Genomic DNA, 14,680 nt, shown 5'->3' on the forward strand with positions numbered 1-14,680 from the left:
GCCGCTTCCGCCACGGCGTGTGAGGAAACTGGTCCGTCGGACACCGCCGTGCCGGTCGGGACTGCCGACGAGCCTGTCTCCGTGTAATTTCCCTCCGATCGCCGATCTGTGGCTGATCCTTTTGCTCCTTTTGCCGATCAACTGGCCGTACTTGTAGCGCGGGACGGAGATTTGTTTGAATTTAAACTCTATCCGCCGAACTCCGGGTGGACGACTGGAAATACGGTACTCCCCACGACTTATTTTCGTCCAATCCGACGGTTGTTTCGTCCGGATTTGGGCGTGGGGAACGCCAACGAGTGGGAATGCTCTAAACAGCTCGGTTGTGAGATTTGTTCCGAAGGTTCCGATGCGTCCCTACACTGGTTGGGCGTGGTTTTCCGAATGGGCTGCACGCGTTTGTGCAGCTGCAAAATCGATCAGACTTTTAATCTAACAACACATCGAACAAGCACACCCAGGCATGCCTGAACTCAGCCTAATTCGTGTCAGTAGCCAAAACAAGATTAAAAGTTAAATAAGATAATTAATGTTATTGTACTCCCTCTGTCTAGAAATACGTTGTGTGGATTTGTCTAGATTCGTATGTATGTATGCGAATCTAAACAAATTCAAATCACTTCTTTTCGAACAGAGGAAAGTACAACTTATGCGTGTAATTTTAGGTGTTGTATATTTTTATAGGATACCAAGTTCATATTTTCAAAATTAAATTTCATTGAATTGCCTAATTGTTATTTTTCAACAAAGGTCCAAATATTATTCTTAATCTTTTGTTTGCCTAACCATGAGATAAAAAATCTATGTTTGGGACAGTCGATCTCGAGTACTTACGAAACTTTCAGTCTACTAGATGCCTCAAGTTTCAGATATAGTTATGCAAAATTTTAACAATATTTTTGCAACATTACGAGAAAAACTACAGATCAAAATTGTTATTCAAAATTTATTCGAATATCCGATAATGTTTTTCGTAACCTAAAAAATTTAAGTTTGTTGTTCGCCCAGGCTCAAAAAAATTCCTAGCTCCGCCACTGACTACAAGTAACCAGCCGGCTTGCACCATGAAATGGCAATAAGATTCAGGTCAAAATGTAAAGATTTTACAGCCCTCTACAATACACATATATATGATCCGTACAAGAACGCCTGTCAAAAGGTTGGAGTAAGTAGCAGGGTGGTGCATAAGCATAACCCAAGCTTCAAGAATCTTGAATGATGAAACTTCTTCCTCAGTTCCCATCACCAAAAAGTACCAAAAGCTTGAGAAGCAGATCCTAAACAAAGGATTTACGTAAACTATGTCAGCATTGCTTGAATTTATTTTTGAAGTACACGAACATAGTTCTGGAATGGAATGGAACAGAAAAAACATAATTCTTTTGGCAAATTTACCTTGGTGCTGGATAACTGGAACATTCAGAAGCACCCGTCTTCAAAGGCCTCAACCCATGAATTCAAAACTCCGGGTGTACTACTTGATTGTAGGCACTCATTTAAGCAATGCTGCTTTTGCTTTGACTTTTGATGTGCGCTCCTCATATGAAGCTGAAACAGAAATATAGGAAATTCATTTTCATATGTAACTACAGAAGTTCTTATCTAAGAAGGGCTATTAATAGTTGATGTAGACAATGGATTACACAAAACAGAAGAAACCTTATGCGAGTTCAGAGAAATATAAAAATGATGACAAACTTACGCTCTGTTTGTCGTGACAAGAGAGGAATATGGTTTCTCTTTTTATGACGAGATTCAAATGGGTTAGGCCCTGCATTGACATGTAGCTCCTTTTAGGTGACTAGCGTATTACATACAATTTAGAACAGATTTAAATGTGTGTACCTGGAGAAGATAAACAGGACAAGGACTCATAATATATGGCAGCTTGGAGCATATACTGATGGTATTCATCCTTGAAGTGTTCAATCAATGCCTGCCTGGTATCTAAAAGAAATGATAGTGCAACTGGAATCAGATATCCATGAACAAACTAAAACCATTGCAAGATAGTGAAAACCTAGACTGCATACCTCAGTTTGTACTTAAAAAACTGACTTCACATTAAATATTTCAGAAATGACACAATTATTTTTCTGAAAAGTTGGTCATAAGTTTTACCGAAACAACAACTATGTTTCATAGCTGCCATTTAATTATTTATGAAACAGACGTACTGTATTGCTTTATAGTGCCATTTAATTCTAAGGAATAATTAGTAATAAGTGAATGCTCTAGTTCTCACTGTGATCTAAAATCTCACTATTTTCACAATATAAATAAGCAAACTGGAAGCAGCAGCAAGATCATACACTCCGCTGGGCAAGAGACCAAAATATGAAATTGACATTTTGCTTTGAGTACAAATTACGATGATTACTTCGACATTTCAAGGCTGAAAGTACTTTCTGAAGGTAGCACCAAGCACCAAACTTCTAAGAGACATACCTGATGAGCACATAAAGCTGACATTATCAAATAGGCAAGATCGTAGAATCAATGGAAGCTCTGGTGCCATTGTATACTGAGGTTTTCTAGGAGTCTTTGTAATATCCAGGAGCGAATCAACTACCTGTGGCATAATATAAAATCCAGCAAAGGTGAATAATCCAAATAAAATCATCTGTGAGTATGGTTCGCTCAATAGTAACATCATTTCACTTGCATAAGTGATTCAAAACCTATCTTGGATAAGGTCCTGAAGTGAATCAATCATGCAAGTGTGGGGACCTAAGGAAGTAAACACTGATAGTTCATGGCCCTAAGGGAACTTCTGTGCCAAGTTTGAGGATATATTGTGTAATTCACCCTTTCCAAAACAGAAGGAGGCTTCAGAGAATATTATACTCACAAATGGTGATTCAAGGCCTTGACCTATAAGAAATAGAACAGCTACCATGCAGCGAACTTGATGCCACAGAAAGGCACTACCCTTGATGGTCATGGCCCAGAGCTCATCATCGTTCGACCTTGAAGATTCAAAGAACTTCCATTATTTAGTTCAGGCATTACAGGTATCACATATATAGCTAGAAGGACAGGAGAGTTTGACTAAAACACAAATTTAACCTTTGGTCACAGGCAAAAATATCAAAATCTGTAATGCGTCGCTTGTAGTTACTCACGTTTGTGGCATCCATCTTACAGAAATTCCTGAAGTCATGCTCCCCGATGAATTTAGATGCGGCATTCTGCATCTTCTGTTGACAATTTGAAATCAATGGACCGGTAGAAATGGCAAATCTAGCAAAGTAGAAATAGAATGATAACATAATTACCAGTATATCCAAGCTCCCCTTCCAAAACAGGTACTTATATTCCCTGCCCAAGCAGGAGAATCTGCAAACAGAAGTGGCGGAAGGAATAAAACTCTAATTACATACACGCGTAAATTACAACTAAGATGATAGTCGATAGCTAGCCTCATTAACAAGAGAGGAAATGCATTTATCTTGATATATAAATAAACTATCCAAGAAGAAATACATAATCATTTTTTTAGAACTAATTTGAGGAAGAGCATCTTTTACACTTGCCCAAAAAACACAGAATTCAAGCTAACCTTGCAAGAAAGTCTGCTGCAACAGGACACCAACCTATTACACGTATATCTCGTGGAAGGGTTTTGTTCAATACTCCAACATAATCAATCTCTGAAAGAAAACAAAAGGCACAAATTTTAGTCTGACAGAGGAAAATTGCAAGGATGAACAGATGCAACTGACTTAACTGAGACAAAATAAACTTGGAAAATGAAAATAACATATTATTCCTTTGTCCTACAATATAAGATGTTTTGGCAAGCTAAAACAGCTTGCCAAAACGTCTTATATCATGGGACGGAAGGAGTACATGGCATTAATAGAAGAAGGTCAGGGAGATTTCTTATCATTGGTAACAGTTTATATGTTAACCAACACTCGATCATGTCACTGAATTATCTGCTGCTCTCACTAGTCACTACTAAGGAAAACTTTCAGGACTAGAAGGCAGAAGTATACCATATCTTTCATCAAATGCATTGCCTCCTGCATCTTTCATGTTCGATCGCAAATATAAGGAAATTACCTGCATGTTGCAACAGGAGCTAACATATTATATTTAGTTCATAGACAAAGCTCTATAATCCAAACTGCACTAATTTCTGTACGGCACCAAAGTAAAAAAAAAAAAAAAACTTCTCTGTACCAAGAAGCATGTACGTGGTGCATGCATACAGCATTTCATTTTCACAAATTATGTCATCAGAAATTTATAGAATAGTCCGATCAGAATAGCATGATTGGCCACAAAAAGTGTGCATCAAGAAGGTCTATTATATGCCTTTGCTTAGAGTAACCAAGTCTATGCCTAGTTTCTTGTACATTGATAGTTGGATAGAGTAGCATACCTTACCTATTTTATTTCTGACATGCAACATGTGACTTCCTCTTTGTTTAAACCATGAACATACACTTACTATTTCACTCTAAGTCAACCTTCTCTTTCAAAGTCGCTACAACTCACCCAATATTGAGTGTAACATGTTGTAACACCTTTGCATAGGCAACTCCTTTGCATATTACATTTCTACGTTTTCTGTACAAATATTTTTTGATAAGTGTGAGGTTGTAATTGCATCAGGGAGACAAACGGCTATTACTTTTTTTTCACATTTTATTGCCATGAAACGAAAATGAACTTAGAGTTGGATAGAATGATTGTTTTCATTCACAACATCCTTTTTAGAGGGTAACTGCTTCTATAATCAAGTAGCAACTAGCAATAGAGTAGATATGATTACTGTACTAGCCTAGACAAGTGCTGCTTAAACACAAAAGGTAGAGGCAGAGATAACTCCAGAACATTTGTGACCAAGTACTATCATAAGAACTGGATAATCAATAATTATTGAATTTATCTAACATATGGATTTACCTGTCCAGTAGCAGAAACTCCTTTGTCAGTTCTTCCACACCTAGAATAGCAAGATTCTTTCCTATTGTTGACCAGCAGTCTTGCTCTTTCAAGTGCTTTAAATACCTCAGACTGAGAGGACCAAAAGATAGAAGTCCTTACCAAAACCTTACACAATGCCTTTAGAAAATGCGAAGGAAGGGAAAATTACCTCAACCGTTGGTTCAGTTTGGGCTTCCGAAGCAAAGCCATAGAATCTGCACAAGAGCAAGGTAACATGATGAGGGGTTGACGGAGCTAGACATAAACAAAACTTATAGACATGTAGAGCAAAGAACAGAGAGCAGATACATATGCCACAAGAAGATCCGATCTGAAAATTATGAGACAATATTGTGGAATAACTAATAAACTTGGTGGTCCCGGTTCATATGTTACGTACTTAGTAGAAATTCCGCACGAGGGAAATAAATGTATTAATGTGATTGACGCATTGTTTGGCCTGTGACCGACAGAGTTCCATGGATAACAAAACTCTTGAAGTACAGCTACATATTAATTGACTTATTTTGCAATATAGCAGAACAATTTCGACAGAACATTTATCTTCAGAACAAACTATTACATTTAAGTAGTATACAGTGTTCAAACAAACAAAATACTGCATTGAAGAGCAAGTATTTGATTTTATGTTGGAAGTACAATCATACCTCTGGCCAAAGTACATGATTTTCAGAGCAACTAGTCTCTTTTGGCAGTGACTGACAGTCCCCAATTTGTGACCTGTGTAGTAATCAAAAACATCCGTAAGATTATACAGAATTGTTCTGACCAGGTTAATATTTTTATGGAGTTTAAGTATATTCCATCAATCTCAAAAGATATACACTGAACCTTGCATTAAAAAAGGTACAGAGTTTCTCATAATAAAAATAGTATCCTGTGATTGATACAATTAACATATCTTAAGTTCTACCTCTCCTATTAGCACGTCTTTTTTGGGTTTTAGGTACATCACTGTGTCCTCCCTCATTGTCGTTGCACTATAGGTCAAAATGCATTTATATGAATCAGATCAGATAAGGAAAAAAAAATCCATATATGAAAGTTCGTTTCAGAATATGTACCACTACTTTTTCAGTAGATATTGCCACATGATCAAATGGAAGGCTCGCATCATGGCCTGAACTTCCACTTTCTTGTAGTTTCCCCTCATGTACTTCTTGATCACAGCCATACAAACTTACAGTACCAACTGGAGAGGACGGAACAGTATCCTCCTATAAAAGAGGAAAGTTGACAAAATATCCACAGGCAATAACTTGGTGTTACATGTTTTTCAGAACCATATTGACATGAACATCATTCAAACTCCAGCATCTGCAACTGCAAGTACAGCTGCATATTAAGTTAACAGCAGAAGATTTTAAGATTGTGTGCATGATGTACTCGTGTTTGCAGTATTTATCACCATTATATTATGGAGTATATGCATGTGAAGACACTATTGAGAATTGGTTTACTAAACCTACTTGGAAAGTAGCTCATATGACACAGGAACAATTTGCTAAAAAGAATATCATTCACCTAAGATTCGCCAGGAATGTCAATTTACTCTATGGAAGCTCATATTGACCATATGCAGGCTGAACAGAATGGGCATAATGGGAAATCACCATTCGTAAACAATGGCTAAGGTGAAATCAGGCAAGAACTAATCAGCCAAAGCTCACATATCTGTAGCTACGTGTAAATGAATGAATGAATGAAACAGCTTAATGCTTCTTGTCTCACCTTGGCGCCGCAGCTACAGCTCGAAGCAACCTGGGCCAGCCTCTGGTTCTCCCTCTCCAGCTCCTAACCACATCCAGTTCACCAGAGAAAGATGAACAAATTAGCCCAAACCAAACATATACCAAACAGCCAAAAGCAGGCCAGCAGCAGCAGTTAGAGCTCACCAGCACGCGCAGCTGTAGCTCGGCGACCTCCGTCCGCAGCGCCACAGTCTCGCCGTCACCCGCCGCCATGGCGCCGGCCTATCGGAGCCCTAGATTCTCCCGGTAAGAGAAGGCCTCAGTCAGCGATTTGTTCGGCGGATCGGGGGCCCGGTGGGGATTTTCGTGTATCTCCAAACCCGGCCCGTTAAGACATTACCGTCCACGAAGGGGGGTTTTGACCGGTCATGTAGCGGTTAGATTCAAACTGCACGGATTAAGGCGTCAGTTAACCGGCTTCAGCTCAGGATCTTCGCATGGATGTGACTGAGAGAGGAGCAAGATCTAGTCCCAGATAGATCCTGTTGACTAGGACAGTCGTTGCTCTATCCCTCTCCCTCCTCTGCTTGATCCTAGCACTGGGTCGAGTACGAAGATCACCTCTATAAATAGGCCGTTAGTAGTTGATCATCACAGGGAGCTGCAGCAACAACAACAGAGTGACCATCTGTTGAGTTAGACAAGAGATTGATCATGGCAATGAGCAGGAGCGCGACGGCAGAGACAACGACGCTGCTGATGTGCGTGCTGGTGGCGGTGGTGGTGTCGCTGGGAGGCGCGGAGGCGAGGAGGCAGCAGGGGAAGGGGACCCTGGGGTTCTACGAGCTGCGCAGGGGCGAGTTCTCCATGGTCGTCACCAACTGGGGCGCCACCATCCTCTCCGTCAGGCTCCCCGACAAGACAGGTACCTGCAATGTTTTCCTTCTGTTCTTCTTCTCTCTTCTGTTGTTAAGGTGGGAGAGATGTTGATCCATCCTTTTGCAGGGCACATCGACGACGTTGTTCTTGGGTACAAGAAGATCGGATCCTACGTGGTGCGTGCGTGATCTTTGTTTGAATTGTTTCTCTTAACCGATCGATTGTTTAGTCTAAGGATCAAGGAAATTATTGAACTGACTGGATACACCATCGATGTGTTTTTTTTTGATGAAGAATGACACGACCTACTTCGGCGCGCTGGTGGGCCGCGTGGCGAACCGGATCGCCGGCGGGCGGTTCACGATCAAGAACCACCCCTACCACACGTACAAGAACGACGGCAACAACACGCTCCACGGCGGGCACCGCGGCTTCAACCAGGTGTTCTGGTCGGTGCGGGAGCGCGTCACCGGCGAGTTCCCCTACATCACCTTCTCCTACCGCAGCTACGACGGCGAGCAGGGGTTCCCTGGCGCGCTGGACGTGCTGGTCACCTACAAGATCGACGGCGACTACTCGTACAGCGTCACCATGTACGCGCGGCCGGTGGACAAGCCCACGCCCGTGAACCTGGCGCAGCACAGCTACTGGAACCTGCGCGGGCACGGGCGGGGCACCATCCTGGACCACTCCGTCCAGATCTTCGCGTCGGCGGTCACCCCCGTCGGCGCGCACCTCATCCCCACGGGCGCCGTCACGCCCGTCGCCGGCACGCCCTACGACTTCCGCACGCCGGCCGCGCCCGGCGCGCACATCGCGGAGGTGGAGGGAGGCTACGACATCAACTACGTGCTGGACGGCGCGGAGGTGGACGGGCAAGGGGTGCGCAAGGTGGCGGTGGTGAGCGAGGCGACGTCGGGGCGGGTGATGGAGCTGTGGGGCGACCAGCCCGGCGTGCAGTTCTACACGGGCAACTTCCTCAAGGGCGACGAGGGCAAGGGCGGCGCCGTGTACGCGAAGCACGGCGGGATGTGCCTGGAGACGCAGGACTACCCCGACGCCGTGCACAACGCCAAGTTCCCCACAGAGATCTACCGCAAAGGCCAGGTCTACAAGCACTACATGCTCTACAAGTTCTCCCTCGCGCCCAACAAGTAGGATATATTGGCTCTCGTAAGAGACCGGAGAAGATCCATTAATTGTAGGATGAAGATCCATTGAATGGCTTAGAGTTTGATAGGCTATAGAAAATAAGCTTGTACTGCTACTCAAAATTAAACGGGAAGACACTCGAGTTGATAATGTTGTCGAACTGGGCATGCATGTTGCACACATTACGGTGAGGTTCTTGTGCAAAAAGAGTGGGGCAGCTAGCAAACATCAGAGCCCCCGTAAAAAATAAAAATCAAACATCGGATGACTAATTCACCCATAAATATCCAAAGGGTTTTTCTTTGGAGAACAGCAACAGTACATGTTTTGTCCTTGCCGTTGGATTTTCTCCACGGATTTGGCTACAAAAGCACCCGAGCCGGACGGCTTTCCGGCGCATTTCCCCCTGAAACATTGGCATTTGTGGTGACGAGATCATTGAGATTGTGATTACAACTCTCAATGGAGAAGATTTGCCGGAGTAGACAAGCAAAATGTTCATTGTTATTATACCCAAGGTAAAGAACCCGTCAGATCTCTCTAGTTCAGACCAATTATCTTATGCAATTTGGTGTTCAAAACTGCATCCAAGGTACTAGCAAATCGGCTGAAGAAAATTCTCTCTAAGATTATATCTAAAGAACAGTATGCTTTTCTGCCAGTCGCCTTATCATTGATAATGTCATTACTGCTTATGAGTGTTTACACTTCATGAAAAAAATTAGAAATAAGGGGAGGTTTCATTGCACTCTTATGTGAAAGGCGTATGATCGGCTAGAGTAGGATTATCTTGAGGCTATCACGAAGAAATTGGGTATATCTCCAAGATTTGTTGAGGCTGTTGTGAGAGGTGTTCGGTCTATTTTTTCGGTTCTTTTCAATGGGTCTCGCAAGGAAGAGTTTAAAGTTTAAACCAACCAGAGGCATTAGGCAGGGAGAACCTATCTACCCTTATCTCTTCTTGCTAGCAGCTCAAGGTTTATCATGCCTCTTGAATCATGCTTTGGATTCTGGAGAGCTGAACGGAATTCAAATTTCTAATAATGCACCAAGAGTAAATCACCTTCATGACTGTATTCTTTTCTTTAAGGCGGCCCTTTGCTGATGCAAATAAAATGAAGGACATTTTGCTAAAATATTGTAATGCATCCAGGCAGAGAATAAATAATGATAAACCATCAGTGTTGTTTGGAAAGAAGTACTGTGATTCTATGAAGGCTGGTATCAAAGTGATTCTATAAGAACAGAATGACAAGTACTGGGAGCTACCATGTGATGTTGGGGATCTAAAAATGGGGCTTTTGGATACTTGAAAGATCATATATGGAAATGGCTTCAAGGTTGGATGGAGAAAACTTTATCGAGTGGAGGAAAAGAAATCTTGATCCAGTCGGTGGTGCAAGCCATTCCTACTTATTCCATGGCACTTTTCAAGTTACCAAGAGGATTATGTGATCATATTACATCTGTGATTTGGAAATTTTGGTGGGGAAGCAAGAATGTCGAAAGGAAAGTGGCATGGGTTGCATGGAATGATATGACTATGCCAAAAATACAGAGGGTTTAGAATACGAGCACTAAGTGATTCTGTCTCATTCAGAATTTCCCACACCTGCCTAGCAAGCAAGGCCAGGTTGGAAACCACCGAAGTTGGTGGCTGAACTGGTATGCTAGGCGACGCACAAATGGCACAGTGGCGGAGCCATGGTTGAAGCAAGTCCCAGGCCAAAAACTAGGCACAACAAAAAATTCTAAAAAAAACTCCTGCAATAACACATAAAATTTGGTACAATTAGGAAAGACAAACATATATTTTCAAAGGGGGCGTACTGTATGGTCACTAACAAGATCATCTTGTGTTGTTAGTGGAATTTCTTCTAAATTTGAGAAAGAAGGGCTTAATACATCTAATAAACACTCTTCTTCTGCTTGACTTCCCGCAACAGTTTCTCTATTTATTAGAAGGCACAGATGGCAAAACCAACTAATGGAAGGGTACGTGAAACTAAACATAGACGCTTCACATGATAAAACAGAGTTCCTATTGAGAACTGAGCCGGTGCAGTGTACATGCTCATGTGTCTGTGCTAGGGATGAGAAGAGACTAAGATGCGTTTGTCACGCTACGGATGTATGCTGATGACAAACAGATGACAAGCACACAGAAAAGACTCATCAGGTACCATGTCTAAACTGAACAGGCACCAAACACAGGATAGTGGAGGCTCGTAACTTATCTTGGAACTGCATGAAACGACCCAATGTTGCAAACAAATCAAAATCTGTGTCAGCATCTTGTTATCAAAAGAATGCCAAATCAGAGTAAAGAAAGCTATAGAAGGGAACACATAACAATAGCGCCACGGAATTCATATGTCCATTAGATAATCATGGGACAGAACTTGCAAGTATCAAACCAAATCTTTGCAATGATGGACTCAAGAACTGGAAAGAGCAATTCTAGACACCCACGGTGACCAACCTTTGTTCAGAGGCATGTAACAAAATCAGGTTCTACCAGGTGACAGCAAAATTAGGTTCTACCAAAAAAACAGAGCTGAATCATTTGATCACTCTTCCTCCTCATCACCATCACCACCGCCACCACCTGCAGCCTTCTTTTGGTTCTTCCTCTTGACCCTTCCAGGCTCACCACCACCAAGTGGGCTGGTCAGGGAGAAGTCGACGTGCTTCTCAGTGTCAACTCTCACCATGAACGACGGAATGTTGACAAGCTGCCTCCCAACTCTGAAAAACAGGTTGAACTACATTGAGACAACAGAAAAAACTACATATGCAAGATAAAAAGTAAGAAAAAAACTAAACATAGTATAGTTCCAGACTATTTAAGAGCAATACTTGTTCAAAATCATGGTCAGCAGATAAAACTTAAACAGAACAGAGCAATTAAAAGTTTAACTAATAGACATTAGAGGCACTCAGAATGAAAAGGACATATCGAGTCACTGGCCTTTCAACCTCATGATATATTAAGTTTGTTCCTCATTGTGCAACTTCACAACCAATAGATGTACAAATTATAAACAAATGCAGCAAGCCCAATCAAATAAAATTAAGAAACTTGGTGTGAACGCAAAAAATAAAGAAAACAGAACAGGCATCAGAGAACATATGAATGCACCATTACACACAAAGTGTCTCAGACGACCGTCGTGAGTTGCATATGGTTTCTCATCACATGCAAAATGCAACATAAACAGTATGCAAAATCCATAAAACCAAGTGCATATTAACACAGTTGTTAAGTTCAGGAGATCAGGTTATCCCAAAAATAACATCACCACACACATGCTCTCCAAGACTTCAAATCATGTATACATAAAGGAACTGAAACGCCATCAGAGATATATGTATGCACCATTACACACAAAGTGTCTCAGACGACCGTCGTGAGTTGGATAAAGTTTCTCATCATATGGCACAAAATCAGAACAATAGTTCAAATCTTACGCTCTAAAAGGTAAAACAACAAAATTCAATGCTTGCCAGCGTTCTACAATTGTTAGGTCTAGATCTGAAAGATGTTCATTTGTGCAGACACATTTCAGGACATTGGTCAACAATGAGAATGTTAGGGACGATTTCCAGGTGAAATGTTATTTATACCTGATGTGGCGTTGTCTGATGAGCACGCGAGCATGATGGATGGATTTTGCCATGCCGTTCTTGAAGACAATGGTCTGGAGGCGGCGCTGAAGGAAGTTATCAACAGTGAGCGCAAGCACGTAATCAAGCTTGTTCTGGTCCTCAGAAAGGAGACCATAGCGGTTCATGCGACGCAGGAGAGCCGCGCCTTCAAAGATACGACGGGGGTTCTTCTCATCCAGGGTGAGCAGCTCCCTTGCAGCGTTGCGGATCCGGCTAAGGGCATATTGCACACGCCACAGCTCACGCTTGCACCTGAGGCCATACTCCCCCACCAGTTTCAGCTCAGCATCAAGACGCTCCTTCTCATAAGGACGCCTTGGCTTCTTGAAAGTCTTACCGTCTGCATCATGTTAAAATAAAAAGTATGACTACAACAGAATAACACAGTGCAGCACCAAAATAGACAAAACAATTCTGATCAAGAAGCTCCAAAAATAACCTCACAAAATAAAATATCTGGCAAACCACATATAACATAGCTAGAAATATATAACCAGAGATTTTATATCTAGTATATTTTTACAACCCAACCGCAAGCTGACCAAATGTTATCAAGACAACAAGAAACAAGGAATACAAATCGCTGTCTTTTCTCTTCCTAAACTATGTACTTGCATCTAACATCAAACCGTAATACAATATCAGTGGTTTCAGGATATCCGCAATCGTAGCAGGAAGCAACATGACAAAATAGACCTCACCAAACATATGAAACTTACGCTTCCAGAAAAGCTAATGTACATCGTTACAATCCCACGCGTCAATAAGAACAAGATAGTAAGAAATAATACAAATCTAGCAATGAACATGGAACCAACAGTTCGCAATTGAAGACACGGGACGGGGATCTAGAGTTCCAGATTCAAGCACCCACAACCGAGTAAGCCTTTGAATATAACTAGCTTTCGAGATCAGAGGATAGAATATGGCGTAAAATGGATCAAGGGCACGGGGAGAAAAGAGAGTGGCTTACAGTTGCGGTAGAAGTTGACGTGCACCATGGCTGACGATGCCTCCGCCCCTCAACGCCGGTCTCGTACGCCGGCGCCGCCGCAGGATGGGTCGTCAGGTCGGGGAGGTAATGGAGGAGACGGATCGTTTGGAGGCGGACTTATTATAAAGGATGCGCAAAACCCTAACCCTAGCTATTCAGGCTTAGCGGGCCGAGATTTTAAAGGCTGGGATGGGCTATCCTTATGGGCCTAGCTTAGACACCGCTCAGGCTTTCTTTTTTCTGTGCACACTCCACATAGCTCAACTTAAATTGTTGTTAATATGTCATCTTGATAAATTTTCAAAAAAAATGTAATATTGATTTAAAAAATAATTTTGGATTTTTTCCCTAAAAAGTCAAAAGGTGATCTAGAACTTGAAATCGGGAAGGAGGAAGAAGTGGGTTACACGACTAGAAGGATGGACCTGACTTGATGACTGGGTTGAACTGTTGCGGTAGTGTGTAGTAGTTGCATCAATATCGATGACTCGATCATTCAGTTGCGCTAGTGTAACCGTGTAGTAATATATATGTTCCTAAATATAAAACATTTTGAAAGTTTGAATTTAATTATCAAAACGTCTTTTAATACGGAATGTTGATGCATCTATTGCGTCAGTGCATGGCATATCAATGACTCGATTATTCGGTTGCAGTAGTGTAATCATGCAGTAATACATATGTTCCTGAATATAAAACATTTATAAAGTTCAAATTTAATTATCAAAATGTCTTTTAATCTGGAACCTTGATGCATCTATTGTGTTAGTACATGGCATTGCTGATTTAGTGTCCTTAGAGGCACATGCTTAAAAATAAGCTCTCTCACGGAAATACACTTTTGATCCCAGGTGCATATGCTCTTGCTAATCAAAAAACATTTCAAAATATTTTTTTAAAAAGCGAACAAAAATTTCACGCACACATGTTGACATTTTAGGCGTGCATGTCACATGGAAAATTGACATTGTTTGTATCATGTGTAAAAAAGATAAAGAAATATCTCCATAAAAGCTATTTTAGCATAGAATTTGTCTTTTTACCACACGGTACAAACAATATCAGTTCAAACGACTTTGCGAGCATATAAAACGTTGAGATGTACGTGCGATATTATTTTGTCAGAGTTTTTGATATTTTTAATTGTGTTTAAAACTCATTTTAAAAAATAAGAGCATGCAGTCCAAGGTGCAAAAACGCCTTGTCCACTCTCTCACTGCTTTGATTTTAAGTATAGTTAGGTTGCCTTAGATTGTCTTAAAGTGATTAATTTCATGCACGCAATATATATCAGTATATTTATGGAACTATTACTCGGAGATTGAAAAGAATAAGC

At 41.4% G+C, this 14,680-nt stretch overlaps 3 protein-coding genes and 3 non-coding genes across 6 annotated transcripts; 1 reads left to right on the top strand and 5 right to left on the bottom strand.

Annotated features, from left to right (window-relative positions):
• Positions 1-1,492: 1,492 nt before the first annotated feature.
• On the bottom strand, positions 1,493-5,677 carry LOC124695676 (tRNA pseudouridine(38/39) synthase-like). The gene is made up of 11 exons (XM_047228501.1): positions 5,607-5,677; positions 5,108-5,153; positions 4,918-5,028; positions 4,002-4,068; positions 3,563-3,653; positions 3,279-3,339; positions 3,070-3,200; positions 2,852-2,969; positions 2,449-2,572; positions 1,846-1,947; positions 1,493-1,548 (listed from the first exon to the last, which is right to left on the bottom strand). Exons 1-11 carry the CDS (start codon positions 5,621-5,623, stop codon positions 1,493-1,495), a joined length of 924 nt encoding a protein of 307 aa, XP_047084457.1. The 5' UTR covers positions 5,624-5,677.
• Positions 5,678-7,364: 1,687 nt separating this feature from the next.
• Positions 7,365-8,687, top strand: LOC124695677 (galactose mutarotase-like). Its single transcript, XM_047228502.1, has 3 exons — positions 7,365-7,575; positions 7,656-7,705; positions 7,824-8,687. Exons 1-3 carry the CDS (start codon positions 7,365-7,367, stop codon positions 8,685-8,687), a joined length of 1,125 nt encoding a protein of 374 aa, XP_047084458.1.
• A 2,343-nt stretch (positions 8,688-11,030) lies between these two features.
• On the bottom strand, positions 11,031-13,436 carry LOC124698433 (40S ribosomal protein S9-2-like). Its single transcript, XM_047230921.1, has 3 exons — positions 13,324-13,436; positions 12,309-12,690; positions 11,031-11,429 (listed from the first exon to the last, which is right to left on the bottom strand). Exons 1-3 carry the CDS (start codon positions 13,349-13,351, stop codon positions 11,252-11,254), a joined length of 588 nt encoding a protein of 195 aa, XP_047086877.1. The 5' UTR covers positions 13,352-13,436; the 3' UTR covers positions 11,031-11,251.
• On the bottom strand, positions 11,614-11,697 carry LOC124704970. Its single transcript, XR_007003824.1, has one exon. It is a non-coding gene; the product is annotated as a small nucleolar RNA Z162 (small nucleolar RNA).
• On the bottom strand, positions 11,800-11,884 carry LOC124704968. The gene has a single exon (XR_007003822.1). It is a non-coding gene; the product is annotated as a small nucleolar RNA Z161/Z228 (small nucleolar RNA).
• Positions 12,036-12,123, bottom strand: LOC124704966. Its single transcript, XR_007003820.1, has one exon. It is a non-coding gene; the product is annotated as a small nucleolar RNA Z161/Z228 (small nucleolar RNA).
• Positions 13,437-14,680: the final 1,244 nt, after the last annotated feature.

The sequence above is a fragment of the Lolium rigidum genome, chromosome 3 (genome assembly GCF_022539505.1).
Source record: "Lolium rigidum isolate FL_2022 chromosome 3, APGP_CSIRO_Lrig_0.1, whole genome shotgun sequence".
Classification (NCBI taxonomy): domain Eukaryota; kingdom Viridiplantae; phylum Streptophyta; class Magnoliopsida; order Poales; family Poaceae; genus Lolium; species Lolium rigidum.